The sequence below is a fragment of the Anoplopoma fimbria genome, chromosome 10 (genome assembly GCF_027596085.1).
Source record: "Anoplopoma fimbria isolate UVic2021 breed Golden Eagle Sablefish chromosome 10, Afim_UVic_2022, whole genome shotgun sequence".
In the NCBI taxonomy this organism is placed as follows: domain Eukaryota; kingdom Metazoa; phylum Chordata; class Actinopteri; order Perciformes; family Anoplopomatidae; genus Anoplopoma; species Anoplopoma fimbria.
This window is the reverse complement of record NC_072458.1, coordinates 12,857,740-12,881,011: the sequence shown is the minus strand read 5'-3', so window position 1 is coordinate 12,881,011 and position 23,272 is coordinate 12,857,740. Positions and strand designations below refer to the sequence as shown.

Sequence of the window (23,272 nt, the reverse complement as noted above, 5' to 3'; positions counted from 1 at the left end):
GATTTATTTTCCTCACTTCAAGTCATGTTTTTTTTTTTTGGTGCGGTCATAGGAATATCAATCAAACTGTTGAGTTTGCACATGAACGCTTCATATATATGGGCTGTTTCTTTCAGAGCAGTTGGGATATTCATTTGTCAGTTTATGTGCTCTTGTCTTGACTCTTGAAGTATTGGTTTTTAGTTGGATTTATATAAATATATATTGATGAGTTAACGGTTCAATAATGTGGTTTATAACTTTTATTTCCATTTCCATTTAATGCATTTAGATTTTTGTTTAATTCAAACCCTTTTACACACGGGTTAAAGTTCTGATAGAGAAATTCTGAATCCTTTATTTATTTTTTGCCTGTTGAAATATCAATTTGATATTCGATCAGATGGAGATGAAATCAGACAATTAGGTCACAAGTTTAACTTATTTTTTTGGGCATTTAATTCAATGCTTTGTGTCACATACATGTACATACGTACATGCTGATCTGCCCCAGAACAAAAGAAAGCACATAGTATAAGGGTGAAACGGGTCCCTTGGAACATGTACGTCAGTACAGCAGTCTGTACCAGCTAACCTCTGGGACGCTGCAGTTCGTCTCCAGTCCTGCTGGCGGCGCTGCTCGTTTCTCGGCAGGTTTTATCTCGTTGGTTAAACTCCTTCTCTGAAGTTTCCTCTGGTTTTCAAGAAAAGAGACCGATAATAGAGCAAAGAGAGTCTAATCTCGAAGGTAAATCCGCCTGAAAAAAGAATACTTGTGTCAATATGTAATAGTCGCGATTTATTACGGTGTTATCCAACAGTGATTTGTGTTGGAAACTGTTTTCTTTATTCTCCCACAACATCGTATTGCGTCGTAGCTCTGAGTCACAAGCACTCTTGGCGACTAGCTAGCTTAGCTAACCGTGTTAGCAAGGCGGCGCCGGTGGACGAAAGGCCTGTTTGGAAGATGCTAACAAGTTAACTAGTCTCTTAGAACAAGTTCCATTTAGACATACCACCCTATAGTTATTAATGCGAACCTTTACAAATAAAAGAAAAATAACGTTGGGCTGTTGCTGGACCGGTTTCATACTGTAAAGGTATAACGCTGTGTTAGCTTGACTGCTATCTAGCCTAACTAGTTAAAGCCTCTGGTGTTTTTTGTGAAGTCGAGAGTTAAACAATTCAAAATGTAACGTTAAGTTTGGTATTCGGCGGCAACAGCCTTACAAGTAGACAGTCCAAGTTACGCAAATGGTGTTATTAATGAATAACGCGATTGTGATTAAGCTAGCGTTAAGCAGTTCAAGCTAATGTTAGCTTGTTTGATGTTTCTCTCCAGCTCTCGTGCGCCTTGGCATTGGGTGAACAATGTTGCCATGTGCAGGAAACGAAAGGAAACACTGGATTTACGTGAAATGAAGCCTGCGTTGTTGTTGTATCATAATTACATTTAAGCGAGACTGGAAGGAGGCGCGTGCATCTGAGCTAACTTACTTTGATACACAAATAAAAAATCAGTTACTGTTAAATAGATATCAGCTCACAACAGCTGCATGCAGCGTTAATAACCGTATATACAAACCTACACATTGAGTTAATGCCACGTGCTGTCAGATAATTAGGTAAACAAGGTTCAGTTTTATGTTAAGTAGTTTATGATTATTCTCGAGGATGTCATTAGTGGAACTGTTTCGTTGTAAAGCGATCACAATTTTGTCTAAATGTAGTTTTTGTAGGTGTATGCACTTGTTAGTGTATGTACTAACGTTATGATTTCCCTGCTTGTAACTAATGGGCATAGCCCATGTAAATGTAAAGATCAAGTAAAGCATGTAAAGCAGATTCTGACCAAAAGCTGTGTCAACATAATCATGGCCATTGATTGTATCTTCAGGGTTGAGTAATTGACACAAATGTTTTGGGGGATGTAGTTAAACATTGTAGGAAAGTACCAATACTCATATTCAAATGCGTAGCTTTTGCTAAGTAAATGTTGCATTTATTTATTTATTTAGTTGTTTTGACTGCCAGTTCGAACTCTTAGACCAGCTTATAACACCCTAAATGTACCCGCTGCTGGTGATTTCCACCCTGCAATTAGATATAACACTATATATCGAGTTGTGTGAGCAAAAAAAAGCTGTGATCTACAATCTGGTCCATAAGAGTAATCTGTGGTACTTTTTTTTGTTATTCCTGCAGGTCAAAGTTGAGGGCCATGGCTCGTGGGCAGCAGAAGATTCAGTCTCAGCAGAAGAATGCAAAGAAGGCAGCAGAGAAGAAGAAAGGCCAGGCCGCTGACCAGAAGACTGCAGCGAAGGCCGCACTGGTCCACACCTGCCCCGTCTGCCGGGTGAGTACAGTACCTGTTGCTGACTGCTGATCACATTTAGTTGTAGGAATCTATTTGGGATCTGGTTTACTTTTTCTCTGGAAAATGTGCAATACTTACTGTAATCTTTTTTTAAAGATGTATTCATGTGTTTGATGTGATAGTTTTGTATTTTAATTAGCATCATTTCAACCACCCAAAGGTAAATGTAAACCTTCAAAAGTTTTAAATGATTTTTTTTCTTTATTACTGTCATCTATCCTGTTTTTTTAGAATATAAACAACTCAAATTAATAGGTAATGTTTGAGTTCTTATTTATATACTTTAATATCTATTTTATGTCAATGTGCCAAATAAAAATACTTTAAACAACTGGATTTTTCAAATTTCTTGCCATTTACTACATTTAAAAGGTTACATTTGAATTAATCATGATAGCGTTTTGTTTAACCTATACCCAGTATACAATTTTACTAAAAAAGAGCTTAGAGAGAAGGTTAGCTGTTTAGCTCCGTGCTTTCAGCAAGAGCGAGTCACTGTGATCACTCTGTGCAGCATGATAGGAATGGATCACAAAACAATAAGTGTCTGACTAAGTTCGTTTATCCAAATGTTTTTGAGGTTGGTCCTCCACTGCTTATTTTGATCTTGCAGTTGTGACAATTTGTGAACTTTGTCTCCTTCACTCACCAGCATATGATGTGTTTGTGTAGCTGTGATGTGTCTGTCTGTTCCGCTGTACGCTGACATAAAACTATCATACAGTCGCGGCACATGTGTATTTATGTATTGTCACGTGTCTGTGACTATACATAAATATGAAACTGATTGTCCGATCACTGGTCACGCCCAATCAGCTGAAAACTGGCCTGTTTCGATAGTGCACTCTAGGCACTAGCTGTCGGCACGGTTTAGGCAGAGTTCATACAGTTGGGCTATACTTAGGTTGTCTAACCCTTGATTTAAGTTTGTTCTTGTAAACGTCTCGGCTGGCTGAGACAGAACCTCCCTCTACCAGCGGTACCTTCAAGAGTAGGAGGAGGACTGAGAATAGGAGGAACTATCTGATGTCTGTGTTCTTCATTCTATATAAACTTAGCTCAGGAATATTATTTATTTTATTGTCATTTAAGATTTGTTTCCAGGGAGAGATTAATGACTTTATATAGTGACTTTGCTGTTGTAAAAATTATTGTTCTAGAAAGGTGATGTCGTGACTAGCACTGTTGGCTCTGTGTGGAGTTTGCAAGTTCTTTCCGTGTCTGTGGGTTCCCTCTGGGTTCTGCATCGATGCAGTGACAACATAATTTATGTCTGCTTCGTGATGCACCTTAAGAATTTCCACTCCTCTAACTTAACTTTACCTTTCTCTCAGCAGTGGTTTAACGAACCGCTGTCGATCTGTGATCCTACGGATTCCCCCCTGTGGTTCGGCCTGAACGTGATTCGCGGATTAATTACACAGTGTAACGTTAACCATCACAGTGTGAAATAAAGTGATGATCGTATCCTCCAATATCCAGTAAATGATGCAATCAGTAAATCAGCATTTATGCTTTCTAGTCGCTAATCACTGATAATGTTACATTGTAAACAACCAATCGGTGTTTAAATTGACAGGAGTAGAACGAATGTTCCATTCATTTACATTAAGATGCTCTGTTCAGTGAAAATGGGTATTTGGCGAAGGTAAATTATAACATTATCATGATGTGTTCACTGTTATCTTGGAAAAGGTAGTGTTGGTGAGAAACTTGAATAAATCCAGTTGTTTGAAGGAGAACACTATAGCAAAGTAAAAGGATAACATCTTGAATTTTTGAGGGTTTACACTAACTTCAGAGTGGTTGAAATTTTTTTTTGGGACGGTGGCAAAAAAAGATAATCATCTTAGCATTCCAGACCAGCTGCTGTAATTGAACAACAATGTGGATCAACATTAATCGGCAATTATAATCGAAGACCAAAAAAAGCGTGATCACGGATCTCTAAAAGTTATAATTGCTCCCTTTTTTCCTTTTGTGCCCATCCGATCTGTGATCCGATTCCTGACTCTGATCCGTGATAGGATCTGAACCGTGAGTTTTATAATCCGTTGCTCCACTAATTCTCAGTGTAAACCAGGACTTGTCGTTGTATTTTAGCAGAATTGGTTCAGAAGGTTGGTACGTGTGTTACAGGTTGTGGTCATTGTGTCTCAAGTACTAATATTAATAATAGTAATATTATCAAATTACTTTTAGGTTTAATTTGTTGCAACAAGATAAAATAAATTAAACCACAATTCTCATTTGTTCTTTCAGACACAGATGCCCGACCCCAAGACTTTTAAGCAGCACTTTGAGAGCAAACACCCCAAGTCCCCCATGCCTCCGGAGCTGGAGGATGTTCAGGCATGAAGAACTGCTGACTGGACCTGAACCTGGTAAGACCACGTAGTAAAGTTTTTTTCTTAAGGTCTTTTCAGACCAAACCCCAATAATTTGGGCAATTTAATCACAAATCAATTTGAAAATTTGAACCCATCTGTCGCTTTACCCTATCCACGCCCAATAAGTAACTTTCTTAAAAACAGTGCGTTATTTTCCCCACAGCAATTTCGAATGGTCAGTAAAAACAAGCCAACTGATAAAATAATCACTTTTGCAATCAATAAACTTTCTTGGACGTCAATGTCTTTCTGTTCATACCTTCACACAACAGTATGGATAATGATTTCGTAAAATTGTGTCCACTTTGACAAACAAAGGACGGATTATAAAGACAACATTCATAGTGTGACCATGAATAGCTTTGACTTGGAAGTTTCTTTTTCCTGTGAGTTAAGCCATATTTTCCAGATGTATGACTTATTACTGATGTATGCCACAAATAGCATACTGCTGAATTGTTCTATGCAAGTGAAATCGGAATCTGCAACAAAACCAGTAACATTTCTCTTAGGTAAATAAATAATTACAATTTATGTTGAAGTGCACAGTAAGAAGTACACACACTGCTATGTTCACAGCTATAACATTACGGCTAATGTCATACTCTAGTCATACACATGCTCTTTCTTTCTCTCGAACGTCTGCACATTCGATAACCCAATGTCGCTAGTACTGTTTTTTTACGTTTAGAAAAATTCCCGAATGCACTTGATGATGAAACAGAAATGCAATGGGGAATTCAAAAAGGAAGGCGATTAATTGTAGACAGAAAATGAATAATTTCCAAGTGAATTAACTAATGTTATCAATCTATCATTATATAGTTGTTGTGAAAGTTTTACTATGAAACATGACGTGAAGTGATTGCGTTACAAAAATTATTATTAGGGCTAAACTGTCTCTATATTGTCTTTTGTTTTATTTACAACCGTAGCCTCAATGGAGGTGTTTTAAATATGCTTTGAATGTCACATTATATATCACCCCAAAAGGATGGTGAAAATTCAGATTGTGTTTTTTGACTGCATATTTTGTTCTATAAAAACTTGTTTTCGATATGATTACATTATCTTTTTTTCATAGAATTTGACTTTTGAATTGGCAATTACAGAGAAAAGGACTGAGCGCCGAGTCGCTTTCTGTGTGAAAAACACAGACTATTGGACTAATAGATAGTTGACTATATCACGCAATGTTTCTGTAAGTTATTAATAATAATATTTAGAAAGTCAAAATTATGAATTAAATCTAGATGATTAAAACTATTCGGTACAGCTCTAGTTATGATTATTTTTAGTATCATTATTATTTTGGTTATTACCAGCAATGGAAGCATATGAGCCCACTGTCTCATGATAAATCCAAGGAGCCCCGGTGGCATTTTAATCTGACAATCATAAAATTACCATTAAGTCTTGTATTGAAGGCCATGTATCCCAAATAGCATAGGATACATATGATTTAGTCAGCATTAACACTCCTTCCAATGATATGCTTCTTTGCCACTATCCATAAGAAATGCAGCCTTATTGTAACTTGTCTACATTGTCGTACACTCCAGTGTAGAGTTGAGTGTGGGTTTATTATAGTAAAACAACTTATGCTGCTAGTTTCTATGAAACACAACATCAGAAACGGCTTTAAACCTTAGTCGGTTTGGAACAAAAATAAGCATTTACAAAAAACGTATGGAGGGATTTTGTTAACTTACTTGGTCTTTAATATATTTCAACTTTTACCATAATACAAAAAAACTGTTGCTTACAGATACACAATGACCACGGACTAAACATTGAATCACTGCACCTGAAGGATGTTGATGACGAACACTGGGACCCATCAGTATTCATGGACAACCTGTTGGGATGGAGCGATGTGCTGTGTCCGTACATGTGTGTTTGTGTAAGAGAAAACTATAATGACGGGGTCACCAAATACACCAGCACCCCACTTTTATATTTATTATGTACAACTACCTTGCTATTCCACATGGGGGAGGGGACCTACCTGCTAACACTGAATAAAATGATCTTTTGAATAATTACTGGGAGATGTGATGAGTCTGAAAGAATTACCATGGGAAGGGAAAAAAATGACAACTATTTTTGAATATGCTACTAGCTATGAATGGAGTTCACATTCACATAAGACCCAAACTATATATAAACCCTTTTACAGATTTCAAACCATGATGATGTAAGAAAGTTTGCACACACAGTTTGGCATCGGAAGTACGGCAAAGAGCAATAGCTTTTCAAGCTATGCAAGCGCATTAACCACCAAAGATCACGAATGCTACCTAAACGAGTTTACTTTTCATATTTGTGTGCTTTAAGTGAGTGGGTAGAGTACATTAGCAAGTGGCCCAATATTTAATGACCGGATATATACATGCATTTGTTGGAGAAGCCGAGCATGTAACGTAACGCTTTTGGAATGTAGATTCTGACAAATGAACATGAAACCACGAGGCATTTTGATGCTGTTAACAGTTTAACTCGATCTCTAAAGCTTGCTAACTCGTCTGGATGGCTGTGGCAAAATGCCACTTCCATTGCCAAAATGTGCATGGCTATTTTTGATGGCGTTGGCTGTAAAAGGGTCTAATTGATCACTCTTCTTAAATGGATGTGGTACTGCTGATGAGTTACCTGTAACATTTTATTTTCACCTTAAGAAATAAGAGAGATAATTGCTAAATTATAATTGCAATTTTCATAACCATTGGCCTCTTAAAATGTCTAAAGTCCCATTGTGTATTTTTGTTGAAAAAAATACTAGTTTCTCAAACTATTTTTGGAGATTCACAGTTATTGTCCAACAAGACTCGATAGCTTTCCCTCCTCTGTGCTGCTGCTCCACAGGTGTCCACACTCAGTAACACATTACAACAGTACCTCACGTTAAACAACCAAGCAAGTCTGATAGTATGTTGTAGTTTTTTCCTCCCAAATTCTTCTACTTCTGCTCATTTTTAATGTCGTTCCCCTCTGATTACTTTCCCAACATAATCTTGGCAATAACTCCATCCATGGTCCACTTCCGTTAAACCAGGACAAGATTTGCTCTTTGTTCATTTACATTTTCAGCTGTTTGCACTCGTTAATTGTTTAAAGAAACTGTAATTGACCCAAATGATTGACCATTAAAGATTTTTTTCATAATGGCCAAAATGCTTAATCCCTGTTGTTTTTGGTTCTTAATATATTCACTAGCAGGCAAACACTTAACTAATTAGCTTTCACTGTCCATTTTTTTTTTTTTACCCTTTTCAATAAATTGAACAATGTATATAAAATGACTGGTTTTCTCAGCTTATTCTCTGTATGTGAAGCTATGAAAACTGTGATGGTTAATACAGCTATGGAGTTGGCTGTATGTGTGTATCCACCCATGTTTCCTGTCAATTACCTAGACTTTAGCGGCACGTCAAAGTCTTTTTTGTTTGGCCACAGCTTCCTCATTAACCTAAAATGTCTTTCACTTAACGGGTGGGCTGGCTTGGCCCTCTCCGTGCACATTTCCCCCACAGCTGTGCAGAGTAACCGGCTCCAGTTAGGCTCTAAAAGTGAGAGTGGCTTGCGTGTCAGCTTTAAAGCACCAACCCCCTAGACTACGCCGCTTCCCAGGGTACTGAATACTGAGTACTGAATACTGTGTGTTTTGTAGAATTTGACCACAAGATCCCTCACTTCGGGCTCTGTACTCGGTTTTCTAATGTACTCAGGGCCCCAGGAAGACGGTGATGACCTTACAGACTTCATGGATGATGACCGAAACCACTTGTCGAGATAGTCCAAATGCATTCGCGGTTTTCTGGAGTCAGCCATTGTCACTCAGGTCATGCTACTTTTGTAATTACATTGACGGGCGCCCTCGTCTTTGTTGTTGCTCCCTCCACGTGCAGATGTAATATTTCGCGAAGGTTGATCAATGCCGATATGGACATTCGAAAGGTTTCTCGCCATTCTTTGGGGAATCATGACTTCATTGATGACATTATTCCAACAGGTACTCGTTCTTCCTGGCCTCACCCAAAACCGGCGCTCCAAGAACGGCTAAAAACGCATGTGGACACGGGAATTGTCGCGCAGCGCTCAAATAATAGCTTGCCTCCCGTGCATGTAGGCAGTAGTAGTATTATAAAATGCAGAATTTCACTGCACAACAGCTGCTTTCATAGACAATAACGCAATAAAAGCTTGTAATTTGTTATCCTTGTTGAAATGAATAACTGGTAGACCAGACTTTGTTTTTCTTCCGGAAAAGTGTCACGTGGTAGAGGCGGGAAGAATCAGGGAAGGACACGTCGTAACTCCTGAGACCCAATCAAATAGCGAACGCGTGTGCCTACATCATCGTTTACAATCACTCTAATGTTGCAGCTGTTAGAGGTGGAACTCATTTATATATTATTTTATACTTAATAATTAGGCTAGTGACTAGTGCAAGCCTTCGACAATACTCCTGAGACCCAAGGTAACGTCTTCAAATGTGTTGTTCGACCAAAAATCCTTTTATTGTATTATTTACACTGAGCTATTAGCGTTCTTTAGTCCTTTTGAAAACTATGACCACAAGACAAGAGAATGTGAATATTGTTTTATTAATTCAATACAATTTTCTCTTTATATAGACATTGTGTTGCAACAATAGTAGTGCTGTCATTTAATTTATTCTTGATACAGTAAAAAAAAAAAGCATGTTTTGCCATTTAATTTGACATTTAAACCTGTCTAAGGAGAATAAATCTAAAAAAGAAGGGAATATAAACTTCTAGTTTGGTGAAAGGTAATTAAATAAGTACATACAATTAAATAAGTACAATTTTAAAAGAAAATGTTGGATCAAAGTTGCTGATTTGATTTGATCAGTGAACTTTGAATTTGAAAAGTTGATTAAAGACTCTTTTGCTCTTAAATCAGAACTCAAACACATAATCACAAGCCTGTAAAATGTAGATATTTGCTGCCTTTGTCATTCAACTTGTAAGCAGAAACCTTTTACGTTAGCAGAGGTAATGTCTGTGTAAAAAAAAAAACATCCATGTACATTTTGTTTGGTTTAGGACTGGACTCTTCAGTGCCGAAGTGGAACCTTTTTGGCCCCTTATAGACACCCACATGTCTTAACCACCATGTTACGGTGTTTTTTGAGGATGACGTTGTTGTTGTCGTCGTAGAACAGGACAGAGATGGGGCTGAGCTTGGTAGGGGCGCAACATGCCTTAGGAACCTCGTCGGGCTTCAGGAGGTGGACCTGCAGAGTGAAACACAGTCATATTTAGATTTCTATTTAGATATTTAACCTCATGTGACCAAACGATAATTTGTGAGGTCTGAACTAATTTAATTAAATTGAAGTGTGATTTAACTGTCACAGGTTTCGTTTTCATCCTACGGTTTCGAAAGTACAAATTCATTTTTAATTGACTAAATAGCATGTTAGTATGGAATTCTAGACACAGTCATGAAAAAGGAGTTTACTTATCGTAGAGTATTTCAGTATGTGATACGTGTTTGATTCACTTAGTGGAAAATTGTGGGATGTGAGTCATTACTGTACTCACCACTTGCTGGATTAGGGCGTGGTTTGTGGCGTTCATGCAGGAGCCCAGAGGATAAAAACACTCTCCATCACAGTAGTAAGCTGAATATCCCGTCGGGGCCAAAACCCAGTCCTGGGCAGAACCACAGAAATATAGTCATCAAAACTTCTTATCTAATCTATTAAGAAATATCCCTACAATATTATTAGACATAATTTGTAATTATCAAACGGCTGAGAATGAATGTGACCATGGATCCTTTACCTTTCCTACTGATATGAAAAAGCATGTATTACGACTTAAAAAATGCCATTAAAAATAACAGAAATCTAAATGTGCACTTATTAATTATTTTAACAATTATATTATATATTATAATATTACATCGTTGTTCATTTAACATGTTAATTGTATTTTTTTTAAAATACAATGGAAATTTCAGGATTTCTAAAAATGATCTTGAATGTTGGAGAAAGTTGCTTCATAAATGAATAATATTCTTCACTCTCAGCAGATAACTTTTTTACACTTCAGTTGATGTATTTCTTAGTTTTAATACAACAAACAAAAACAGTACATATGAGCCATAGTCTACTTTTCAAAGTTATACTTAATATGAGACTGTCTCTCAGTTGCTTTGGTACATTTCTCAGATCAGAAAGAAAATAGTCAAAACTACCTGTCCTCAACAACATCTAGTCACTGTGAACATCATATAAACAATTATTTGTTCCTTTGATCCAATTGAAAATGCTTTCTTGTTTCAATTGCTTATGTCATAGCAATTGAAATGTCAGTTGCCCACAGAGAACCAGTATAATACATTTTGATATGTATTATACTGGTTCTCTGTGGGCAACTCTTACCCACAAAACATCTAGGTATACATTTCGTAAGCCATTACATGCAATATGGTCGAATCAGCAGTCATAATCTGTCTAGCATATTTGGTAGTTTTGGTTGCTTGAGAACAAGTAAAGTAATAAAGCGTGACAATAACGGATACATTTCAGTTGAAGACATTTCTGAGTACATGTAGGCAAAAAAGCAAGCTTTATTTTGCAATAACTTTTTTTTCTTTTTTTGACACTATTCTTTTAAACTTTTTTCGATATTTCTAATATAATTTATTTTTACTTTTTTGACATACCTTACCATGCCTTTTTGCAGCATACTATACAATTTAATATTATTTCGACGTACCATACAATGACGTATTTAGAAATACTATACTATGACTTTTTTCACTTTTTCTCGACATACTATGCTTTGACTTTTTCGACATAGGATTTTTATGTCCTTTTCCAACATACTATGACTTTTTTGGACATACTATACTTTGACTTTTTTAATAATGCTATCCTCTAACTTTTTTGCAACATGCTATACTATGACTTTTATCTGACTTACTAAACTATGACTTTTTTCTGACATACTATACCTTGACTTTTTTTCAGCATTGTATACATAACTTTTTTTAATAATTACCACATAGTATACTAGGACTTTTTTTCGACATGCTATACAATGACTTTAAATATATTTTTTGACATTCTATACTATAACATGCATGATTCAGTTAGACACACTATACTATGACATTTTTTAAAACTTTTTTCTTACATACTAGTAGGATTTTCTTTCAAAATAGTATTCCATGACTTTTTAAAACCTTTTTTTTCAAAATACTATACTGTGACATTTATGATTCATTTGGACATACATGACTTTTTCTTTTTTCAACATAAATCAAATACCTTTTTTTTAAACTTTTTTTCGACATGCCATACTATGACTTGTATTGTCTTTATTCAACACACTACGCCAGTACTTGACCATTACTTTTTTTCGAAATGCTACACTATGACTTTTATCAACATACTATACTCTGACTTTTCTGAAAGTATGATTTATTTTGACATTGCTTCACCCCCGGTGTGTGAAGGAGAGGTACAGCAGGTCCTTCCTTCCTGCTGTTGTCAGGCTGCACAACCAACTCTGCTCCCAGTAGACAACACATCACTAAAAAACGACTATATAAATATGTGCAATACACTGTACAATACTACAATTATTCTATTATTAGTCTGTATATATAATATTTTAGTTAATGTCGATTTTTTTACTTTTTTTACTTATTTAATATTCTTTACTGTATTTATTACTTATTTAAAATACTTGTTTTGATCTTGTTTTGTCTCTTGTTTGCACCATCCACTCTGCTGCTGTAATCCTGCAAATTTCCCCGCTGCGGGACTAATAAAGGATTATCTTATCTTATTCTATACCATAACTTTTTTTTGACATTGTATACTACACACTATACTTTGACTTTTTATTACTTTTTTTCTCCGACATATTTTACCATATCTTTTTTCGACAAACTATACCATGACTTTTTTTCGACATACTATACTGTAACATTCATGATTCAGTTGGACATACTATACTATGTACTACATATACATGTACTACATTACATGACATATAGAGACAGACAACCATTCACCCTCACATCCACACCTACGGGCAATTTAGAGTCATCAATTAACCTAAGCTGCATGTCTTTGGACTGTGGGAGGAAGCCGTAGAACCCGGGGAGAACCTGCAAACTCCACACAGAAGGCCGTCTAGCCCGGGAATTGAACCCAGGCCCCTCTTGCTGTGAGGCAACAGTGCTGGCCACTACACCACTGTGCACTTTTTGACATACTCTACTTTATCTTTAATGATTAATTTGGACATGCTATACTATGACTTTTTTTGTCTTTTTCAACATGCCTTTAATGATACATTTTGACATACTTTACTATGACTTTTCATGCATACTATACTATGACTTATTTTTTGACATACTATACTATAACATTAATGATTGAGTTGGACGTACTGAATCATGTATGTAGTCATGTACTATGTGACTTTTAGAAAAAGTTTTTTCAACATACTATACTTTGACCTTTTCCGCAGACTATACTGTGACTATATTATTCTATGACATTTATGAATAATTTGGACAGACTATACTATGCCCTTTTTCCTGCATACTATACTATAACTTTTTTTCGCCATACTATCCTATGACATTTATTTATTTGACTATATTATACTTTTTTTTGACATACTATGCCATGACTATTTTTTTGACATTCTAGACTATGATCTTTTTTCGTCATACTATACTATGACTTTTTCCCGGCATACTATTCTATTACTCTTTTTTTTTTACATGTTATAATATGACTTTTTTCAACATACTTTACTATGACATTATTTCAGCAAACTATACTATGACTTTTTTTTTTCTACATGCTATACTGTCTTTTTTCGACATACCATACTATGACTTGAATTTATTTGACATACTAAACTATGACTTTTTTTCAACATCCTATGATTTTTGACATACTATACTTTGCTTTAATGATTAATTTGGACATGCTATACTTTGAATTTTTTTCTAGACTACACAATGATTTTTTTTTCTTTCGACATACTATTCATTTTCTTAATTTTTTATTATATACTTAAATACTATGACTTTTTCAACCTACTATGCTATAAATTCTTTTGGGCATACTATATTACTTTTTGGATACATTTTGACATAGTATAATAGGACTTTTTTCAACATACTATATATACTATGACTTTATTTTACATACTATACTATGACTTTTTGCGACATACTATATTATGACTTTTTGGGGACTTTTTGACTTACTATACTTTGACTTTAATGATTAATTTGGACATGCTATACATCTGGACACTTACTTTTTTAGTCTTTTTCAACATGCTATACTATGACTTTTTTCCGGCATACTATGTTCTGACTGTTTTTTAAGCATACTATACTATGATTTTTTTTTCTGACATGCCATACTTTGACTTTTTTCAACATACATGACTTTTATGAATAATTTCAACATACTAAATAGACTTTTTTTCCTTTTTGCAAAATAACATACAATGGCTTTAATGGTTCATTTCCAAAGGCTATATTTTATGTCTTTTTTGACATACTATACTATGAACATGATTTTTTTATGGCATTCTTTCAACATACTATACTGTTATTGGAAAAACTATTATACGTCAATTTTCCGACATACTATTCAATTACTTTTTTTGGCATACTATGCTATGGCTTTTTTCAACACGCTACACTATGCCTATGTGTACCCTGCCTTCGCCCAATATCAGCTGGGATCGGCTCCAGCCCCCCCGCGGCCATGACCAGGATAAGTGGTTGAAGATAATGGATGGATCAAACTATGTCTTTTTTAAATATAAGTTACGGGCAGGTAATCTATTGAGTGGTGCTGTTTAAACGAATTGTTTCTAGAAATGCACTTACTGTTTTGCAATTGTTAAGGATCATTCGAGAAATGTATCAAAGCGACTAAGAACAACTGTAGTTAGAGCCCAGGTTTCCCAAAGGCATCTATTGTAGGTGTTTACCCATCACATGGTAATATAATAGATTATTTTTAGCTCAGTAAATTATCCTGCTTTCTCCTCTTCAACAATGATACTGCTTTTGTATGCAAAAAGTAAAATGAATGTCCTTAAGCCTTACTCATTAAAACTTAAAATCATAGAACTTAAATTCAGAGCTGACCTTCCATCCAAGGTCACTGAAGCTGACGTAGAGTTCATGTTTTTTACAGGGCTGACCGCCGCTGTTTACAGGACTGCGATCTGAACAGAGAAGAAAGAACATTGTAAGATCCAAGTGAATATTCACTGTAACGAAGGTAAAGGATTTCAAAACAAGACTTTATCTCGTCAGACTATGATTTCTATATTTTAAGGTATATTTTAAATGATGATGTTTATAAGCCACAATAAATACAATGGGTCAATGGGTCACCGAGGTTGGGTTCCCTTCGATAAAATTTTACGTAAGTCAAATGAATTACTAATATCTGCATAATAACACACATTGATGTTATTTCTTCATTGCACTTATTTCTTCATAGATTTTATGAATTGAACTATTGATTCACATTTAGGAATCTGTGTTTTAATGACGGATTATGTCCTCATCTTCAATCTTGAAATGTCCCAATTTGACAGATAAATATCTCTTTTAAACCTTGTGAGCTTGTGAGACACAAACAACTGGTGACAGGGTTGAAATAACTTTAAACCATCAAACTCAGAGCTGTAATCCCACAAAGCGTGGGCGCCTGGAACCTCACTATGGATGCTGGGGACTGGGAGGTCGTATTTGGGTTTCTTCTTGCGGGGATGTGGCTTGACAGCTCGTGGCGGCCGGCATGGGACCTGACTCTCCCTGAAGAAGGTCACCATGAAGGGCTGTTTGGAGCGAGGGCCCCTGCGTCCCACCAACCCGATCCAGCCTGCAGACAGGGAACGGTCTGGGAGAGGATACAGAAATATGAGTAGAATTCCGTCAGTAGTACTGGCAGCAGTTCTACTCTGTACTTTAAAATAAACCATTCAAATACTTTTGATGTAAATCGCCCAATAAGTACATTACACCAAATAAAAGGGGATTATGATGGTCCTCTGGTGTACCCACCCTCCTCTGTCTCAACATAGAGACGTATGCCCAGGTTGCTGCGGGGGTGGAGGAGCCAATGGTTGGAGGCCGAGGTGACGTCGAAGGCAAGCCAGCCCTCCTGTCCTGCAGGCACTGACTGCATGTCTAGCAGCACCAGCTCTGGTTCTCTGAACAAAAGACAAAAATAATGTCAAGAAGAAAGCTAAGAGAGATAAACCTAAAATATTTAACTATCAAGCAAATCATTTCATTTTAAAACTAGACGATAGTTTTAATCCTAGATGGCTACAAAAACAAAATACAATGGTACAAATTACATTGGTCTTGATCAACAATACGTTAAATGATTTGAAAATTTGCAGGATGTTACATTCCTTCCTAATCAAAGCAGGCATTCATTTCATTTGCAAAGATGCAGTTCTCTCAGTGTCCATAGGGATTTCTTTCTTCCTAATTTCACACTACATTTACTTGGAGATGTCAAGGCTCAATATCTTTTGGAATATTCATAGCTTTTCTCAAGTACACTCAAACCCTTTAAGTCTGTTTGAAGGATGGTATTCTTAATTACTTGGCCACACCCTAAAATACTAAAGAAGAAACTGGTTTTCCCTGATTTTGCAATCAACAACACTGTGACAAAGGTTAACTCTTCCATCTGGAAGTTTTAAAATACCTTGCTATAATCTTTTTATTATAAAAAAAAAAATTGTGAGTTAGACTTTAGTCACATTACCAATCAATGGGAAGATTATGAAAGAACTGAGGTTTGTTTGCGAGTGATCCTGATCATCATAAAGACTAGAAGTCGCCCCACAAAATGAGAAACAGTTTGTTTGTTAACCTGTGGTGCCATCTTGTGGTTCCACACAGCCCTGGAATAGTATGGGAAAATGTTATCTTGGTGCCTTTGTCAGAAGTTTCAAATCACTAATTATTTAGCAACTATTTAGTAAAAATGTGACCTATTATTGAGGCAAAGTTCAGGCTTAGATAAAACATCCAGTTGCTTCTTAATGATTAACTAACAAAGGTCTTTACAGAAAAAGAAAATGTCAATTGTAACCTGTGTCTGCTCTCTCGCTGGATCTCGTAGACGGAGATGTGCAGCGTTCGGTTTGCCCTCTGGCCCATCGTCAGTGTCTTGTAGATACGAAACTCTGCCGCTGTCACCGTCTCCCCTTGAGGGAGGGGCGTCAGATCGAAACGAAACTCCTTCCAGTATGGACGAGGCTGCAGGAGGTCACGCTCCTGCTCCACTGCAAGAGAGAGAGATATTTCTATGTGTAACACATTGGAAAGTAAAAAGATATAAGCACTGCTTCAAGTCTTCAGACTGAAATTTTACATGTAGGCTTAGGCTAAAGGATTCATGGATGTTTTGTTGTTGATTAAAAAGTTCTATTGTCTTCAAAATAAAACCCTACAAATAAATCAACAAAAAAACAGGGACAAAAATAGGCTCATGAAATGTGTCAGATAGAGAGGCGTGTGATTCAGATGTGGAACAGTTTTAGTTTAAAGCAGATGTAAGAGGAGAAAGTGAGAAAATGGAGCAGGAAAAGGAACAGTGTGAAGGTGTGGAGCTGGGATCACTGGGAGATGAGTCAATGACACAAAGGACAGAGAACAGTGGTGGAAGTAATCAGTCCTTTACTTCAGTAAAACTAGCAATACTACAAGTAAGTAAGAATCATCAGATAGTAGTTATCACAAGTAAAAGTAGTCATGCAGAAAGAGAGTGTACTTGTAGTTTTAACTACAGATGTGTAGTACAATTTATAACAATTAGAAGTTAGAAGTACACTATTTCTCTCTGAAGTATTAAGTAGCATAAAATGGAAATACGTAAAAGGTTCTGGACTTTTGTGCCTGAGTGTTATATGAGAAGATTGATATTTAAAATCTCATATCTTAACAGTAAATATTAAGCTACATCCTGCAGCCAGGTAGCTTAGCTTAGCATAAAGACTGAAAACAGCGAGCCTGGCATTGCCCGAAGGTAAGAAACTCAACCTACCAGCTCCTCTAAAACTCATTAATTAACACAGTTAGTGGTTAGTGAGAGTTATGCCAAACAAAGAAATATTGAATCACCCCTCGTAAAACTATGCAGGACTTGTACTTGAAACTGAGTATTTTTACACTGAAGTATTGCCACTTTTACTTGATCACTTCTTCCACCACCATTACATTCAACCATTTCAACTCCTCATCTCAGCACAGTTGTAACAAAGTTGGTACCAACTGGGTATGTTTGTGTTTATTCTCATAGGAGAAGGAAAAAAATCATATCTACACATATATATATATGTATATATATTTTTTCCCCCACAAATGTTTTATTCTGCGCCAGTTCTGAGATTTATTTACACAAAGAAAATTTATGAGGCGTGTTCGCTCTTTTTCACCAAGATCCTGCATCGCACTCCACTGAACTTGCTTAAGGGCACCGCAACAGATGACAGAGTGGCGAACATGTGATGTTCCGCTTCACTCTGCCATAAACAACAAAAAAAAACTACTGAAACACATCCCAATGTGGACTTCCTGTTAAAGAACAGTATGTAGATGAAGAGGTGAGTGTGCGAACGCACAAATACCAGCGCAGTGTGTGCGTGTGTGTGTGTGTCCTTGTGGGGAGCCGAGCAGTGACACAACGCAGCTCTGGTCACTGGGGTTTGGTGCATGCGTGCCCCAACATCACACACACTCTCACACACACACACACACACACACACACACACACACACACACACACACACACACACACACACACACACACACACACACACACACACACACACACACACACACACACACACACACACACACACACACAAAATGGTAAATAGAGATACTAAAGACAGGACACCCTTGATGGTTTGGGTGTGCTCATATCACACACACACACACACACACACACACACACACACACACACACACACACACACACACACACACACACACACACACACACACACACACACACACACACACACACAGCAGTAATTAGAGACACTTAGTGCCCTGAACCACAGCAGCTGCTCAGCACAAACACCACTAATTGCAGCCCTGCCCGGTATTTTTAGTCGCTCCCTCCACAGCAGTATTTTCATCTCGCATCGAACCGATTTTTTTATTTCTCGGTGTGTGTCAGTGGGGCCTTTAATTCTAACCAGCTGCGTCTTCCCATTACATATGCGTAGGAACACACACCCATGCCGGTTTGATTCAACTTACATGAACTACACACATTGATTAGATTAGTGACAGAATAGAAACTTGATGAAGCATACAGTATCTGCAGAGGATCAGGTGACAAATGCAAAAGACTTATGGAAAAAACACTGTTCAGAACATTCCAGCTAGGGTTGGAAAGTAACTAAGTACATTTACTGAAGTACTATACCCAAGTAGAATTTTTAGGAACTTATACTTTACTTGAGTATTTCAATTTTATGCAACTTTATACTTCTACTCCACTACATTTTGGAGGCCAATCTAGCACTTTTTACTCCACTATATTCATCTGACCGCTATTGTTACTTTGCAGATTCAAATTATGAACAGAAAATACAAATCAACTAAATAAGTGTGATATGTTATAATAGATTAAGCTACCCATCAGTATATTTAGCAATTAAAGTAAGCTCCATCTTTACCAGCTTCAACATTCAAGTTATGTGCACATTAATACATCAATAATTATAACCCAGTGATAATAAATATCTATATATATTTAAATTAAACAGAAATTGGCCATTGTGCATGAGGAGTACTTTTTCATTTGGTACTTAAAGTGCATTTTGATACAAAGACTTAAAATTGTACTTTATATTTGAGCAAGATTATGAATGTAGGACTTTTACTTGTAACACAGTATTTTTACACTGTGGTATTGCTATATTTTACTTAAGTTAAATATCTGCATAACCAGTGCACAAAAATGACAACATGTTGAATGACTATGATTCTCTGTGTTGCATGGAGGTTATATACAAATCCAGAATCAAAGCTTCACTGGTGTGTGCTGAGGGTCTCTGTTGAAGACATCGGTCACTTTTGAGTCACCTTTGTTTACAACATGGTGGCGGTTTGGAGGATGAAGTGCTGTGTTTTTTTGCAGTGTTGACTGATAAATTTAAGGCTGCATTTTCTTCTCCAAAACAAAAGAGAATTTCAAAAAAGAAACCCTTCATTTGAAGCGAGTTCATTAGCGACGCTGAGCACAGAGAGGAGGATGCTTCCCACGGTAAACTGGGTGCAGATCACCAATCCCATACTGGAGGAGCTGGAGGAAGGAAGCCATTGAGAAGAGGATGTTTAATCTTTATAGATAGGCATCACTCAGGCTACTGTGTGGTTTGGACGGAAGCACTAACACTCACACAGGATCTGGCTGGCAATGTTTAACAGTATTTCCTGCATATTTACAGAAGCAAATAACAATTATATCCATTATCATTACCTGCCTTTGATTAATTGTTGAACACACTTTCTGCTTGGAGGTATAAAAAAATATATACAGTTACTTCCAGGCCTTGTCACTAAAACCCACTGAATATGGACAATTTAATCAAATTTAGAGATCAATTACTCAGTCTTGATAGGTACTATTATGAGAGGTTAAATAGTTAAGACTATTAGGGTGCAATCTTTATGTTTTTTACCTTCTAGTCTTTCTGAGAGAGCTTGTATCTTCTTATTTAACTGATGAACAGGAAGAACCCTCCTCTAGGAGAGGATCTAAATTGTTTCCGGTTATGTTTACTAATCAGATTTTGTACTTTTATCATCAATGGCTGCCCTCAATCAATCATCCTACCAGAGATCTCCTCAGCCCTGGAGCGATTTACAGACGCCCAGCCCAGTTTGGCTGCAGCAGCAGTGGAGCGAGACTGGTGAATTCAGGAATGCTGGGTTGAAATGGAAACCTACCAATAAAGATCAGTCATACTGACATTGGATTTAATCCTCTGTGGGGGTGATTTTTTTGTGGAAATTTACAGAGTAGAGAAACTAAAACGGTAGCGGCGACACGTCACTGTCAGTGTCATCAAGTTCACGCTCCCTTCAGTGTTTAAATGTTGTAGCCAAAACTGCAAAGTCAAAAACTGCTCTGTCATTCATACCAATCTGTCTGTCTGGTAAATATAAAGCCACAGCCAGCAGCAGGTTAGCTTAGCTTAGCATAAATAATGACTGTTTTCAGGCTAGCTGGGATACAGCTAGCCTGGCTGTGTCCAGTGATAACAAAACCTTAGTTATTAGTGAATTGACATGTTATATCTGCTTTGTTTAATCTGTACAAAAACAGAAATGAAAAAACGACAATGTGTGGTTTTACCTAGGGTTATATGCTTCTCTTTTGGACTGATTTTTGTTTTAATTAATCCAATGAGACATAACATGTTCATTAGAGTGTTACTATTAAACAGAGCCAAGCTAGCTCTTTCCCCCTGTTTACAGTATTTATGCTAAGCTGAGCTAGCCTCCTGCTCCAGCTTCATATGATAGGAGAGCGATATAAATGTTTTCATCTCAAGTCTGTGGCAAGAAAGCATTGGCCTTTAAGCAACCCTGCATAACTTTAGTTTTGCTGCTGTTATTAATCTTATGTTGTAGCCGAGATTGGAGCTAATTAAAAAATAAATATATTTATAGATTGTACTAGTATATCATTTTAAAGACTCATATAGGTTTTCTGTATAAAATCTTAATCTCAAAAGAAACTACAGCAGTCAGATAATATCGTCAAATAAAAAGTTTCCCAATTAAAAGTAGTGGAGTAGAAGCATAAAGTAGCTAAATGTGGAAGTACTCCATAAAGTAAATTAGTACCTCTACATTAGTTGAGAAAATGCACTTTGTTACTTTCCATCACCACTGCTTTCCCTGCAGTTTTCCTTCATCCAAACCATGGAAGCAGGAAGAGAACTGGATACAGCGTTGGAGGCCTTGTTCATTCTTATAAAAGTTGCTCAGTTGCGCGTGAAGCCAAAACAGTTTGACTTCCTCGATATCAAATTACCCAGATCTACGGCACTGCTTCAGCGTTAATGGGCCCTTTGAGCAGGAACACTAGCGTTTCCTTTGACACCACAACCACCCGCTTGGCTCATTCACACAAACCAAGGAAGTCAAATAACTCTGTACTCTGCTATTAGTGCATGTTACAACATTTATGACTTAATGAAGTGTTCGTACCAGGTAGTTGATTTAACCAAAAAAAAAAAAGACCTGCTGACTTACATATCTGTACAGTTCCCATTGTAAATCTATGGGAAAATGTTTTGGGGCCCAATGGCATAACGTGATGGACCCAGAAATTGTATGCTCCAAAGCATAAAGACTATATTTAAAGCCCAGTGCTCTTCCTGCAGTCTTGGCTCCAGGAATGTAAACCTCATCACTTCCCGTTTGCCTCATATATCCAATCACAGGTGTAAAGTAACGGATGACTTACCCAGGTTGACGAAGCTCATCACTGTGTCGGCCTCGCTGACCACCGTGCCCAGCGGCGGCGTGTGCGTGCTGAGCGTGGGCAGGACCGCGTGGCTGACCTGAGCCAACCTCTCTGCCCCTCCAAACTTCCCCATCCCCGGTCCGTTTACGATGATCTCATTCCCTTCCTCCTCCCCCCCGTCAGCGGACATGGCGTGGTACAGGTCCAGCATGAAGAGTGGTGCGGAGGAGGGCGGCCTCAGTGGCGGGTGGGGTCTGGGTCGCCCCGGCAGGCCCAAGATGGACAGGATCTCCTTCTGCATCTCCTTCTTCTCGCGGCCGCTGAGCCGTCTGAAGCTAGAATGGACCAGGGCCTCGGCCTGCTGGCTCCACAAGGACAGACAGAGGAGGAGCAGCAGGGGCAGCAGGAGCAGGGTCCTGGGGTGGAGGAGAGGCCCGTGGGGTCTTGAGGTGGATCTAGTGTGGAGGACTCGGCTCCTGCTTGGGTCCTGTAGTTTCATCTTGCTGCAAAGACAAGAGAAGCTGTGGGAAACTTCCATGGCTGCAGTTTGCACGCTTCTTCTTCTCAAAATATTCTTAATCTCACAAATAATCTGCTTTTTTTTTTCTTGACAGTGTTATCTTCCCTCCAGTAGTTCCAGACTGACAACCACAGTGTTTTCTACTCGCTGTAGTTTGTCCTGTCTGTGTTGATGCTGATCTATGCCTGGTGTGTTTAGAGGAGAACTGGCTCTGGGATGTGACGTGTTTACCGCCTTAATCTGCCTCTGTTTATCTCTCCCTCCCCTCTTTGCCTTCCTCTCTCTCTCCTCTACCTTCTCTAATCTTAAGGAAAGAAAAAAAAAGAAAAAAGAAAAAGACTCCTCAACCTCTGATCCTCCTCTCTCTTCACCTCTCAGTCGTGCAGCAGAAGAAACAGAGATAATGAGAGTGAGGGCATAATTACAAGCCTTTTCAGTTTGTTTTGAATACAGAC

The 23,272-nt window shown here is 37.5% G+C and overlaps 2 protein-coding genes across 3 annotated transcripts; one reads left to right on the top strand and one right to left on the bottom strand.

Moving 5' to 3' along the window:
- The first annotated feature begins 633 nt into the window (after positions 1–633).
- Positions 634–15,076, top strand: zgc:91910 (Zinc finger protein 706-like). 2 transcript variants are annotated; one of them, XM_054605488.1, is made up of 4 exons: positions 634–727; positions 2,185–2,335; positions 4,619–4,740; positions 14,969–15,076. In XM_054605488.1, exons 2-3 carry the CDS (start codon positions 2,201–2,203, stop codon positions 4,712–4,714), a joined length of 231 nt encoding a protein of 76 aa, XP_054461463.1. In that variant the 5' UTR covers positions 634–727; positions 2,185–2,200; the 3' UTR covers positions 4,715–4,740; positions 14,969–15,076. The 2 variants fall into 2 exon arrangements, with proteins under 2 accessions (XP_054461463.1, XP_054461462.1); XM_054605487.1 differs by lacking the exon at positions 14,969–15,076 and adding an exon at positions 6,515–8,039.
- bmp8a (bone morphogenetic protein 8a) lies at positions 9,516–23,272 on the bottom strand. Its single transcript, XM_054605486.1, has 7 exons — positions 22,298–23,272; positions 16,895–17,087; positions 15,847–15,995; positions 15,503–15,682; positions 14,920–14,999; positions 10,317–10,427; positions 9,516–10,006 (listed from the first exon to the last, which is right to left on the bottom strand). The coding sequence occupies exons 1-7, from the start codon at positions 22,833–22,835 to the stop codon at positions 9,857–9,859; spliced, it is 1,401 nt and encodes a 466-aa protein (XP_054461461.1). The 5' UTR covers positions 22,836–23,272; the 3' UTR covers positions 9,516–9,856.

Coding starts and splice junctions, on each gene's coding strand:
- zgc:91910 (XM_054605488.1), top strand. CDS start 2,201: ATGGCTCGTGGGCAGCAGAAGATTCAGTCTCAGCAGAAGAATGCAAAG. Junction 2,336..4,618: donor ACACCTGCCCCGTCTGCCGG/GTGAGTACAGTA, acceptor TTGTTCTTTCAG/ACACAGATGCCCGACCCCAA.
- bmp8a (XM_054605486.1), bottom strand. CDS start 22,835: ATGGAAGTTTCCCACAGCTTCTCTTGTCTTTGCAGCAAGATGAAACTA. Junction 15,683..15,846: donor CTATGTTGAGACAGAGGAGG/GTGGGTACACCA, acceptor ATCCTCTCCCAG/ACCGTTCCCTGTCTGCAGGC. Junction 15,000..15,502: donor CCCAGTCCCCAGCATCCATA/GTGAGGTTCCAG, acceptor TTCTCTGTTCAG/ATCGCAGTCCTGTAAACAGC.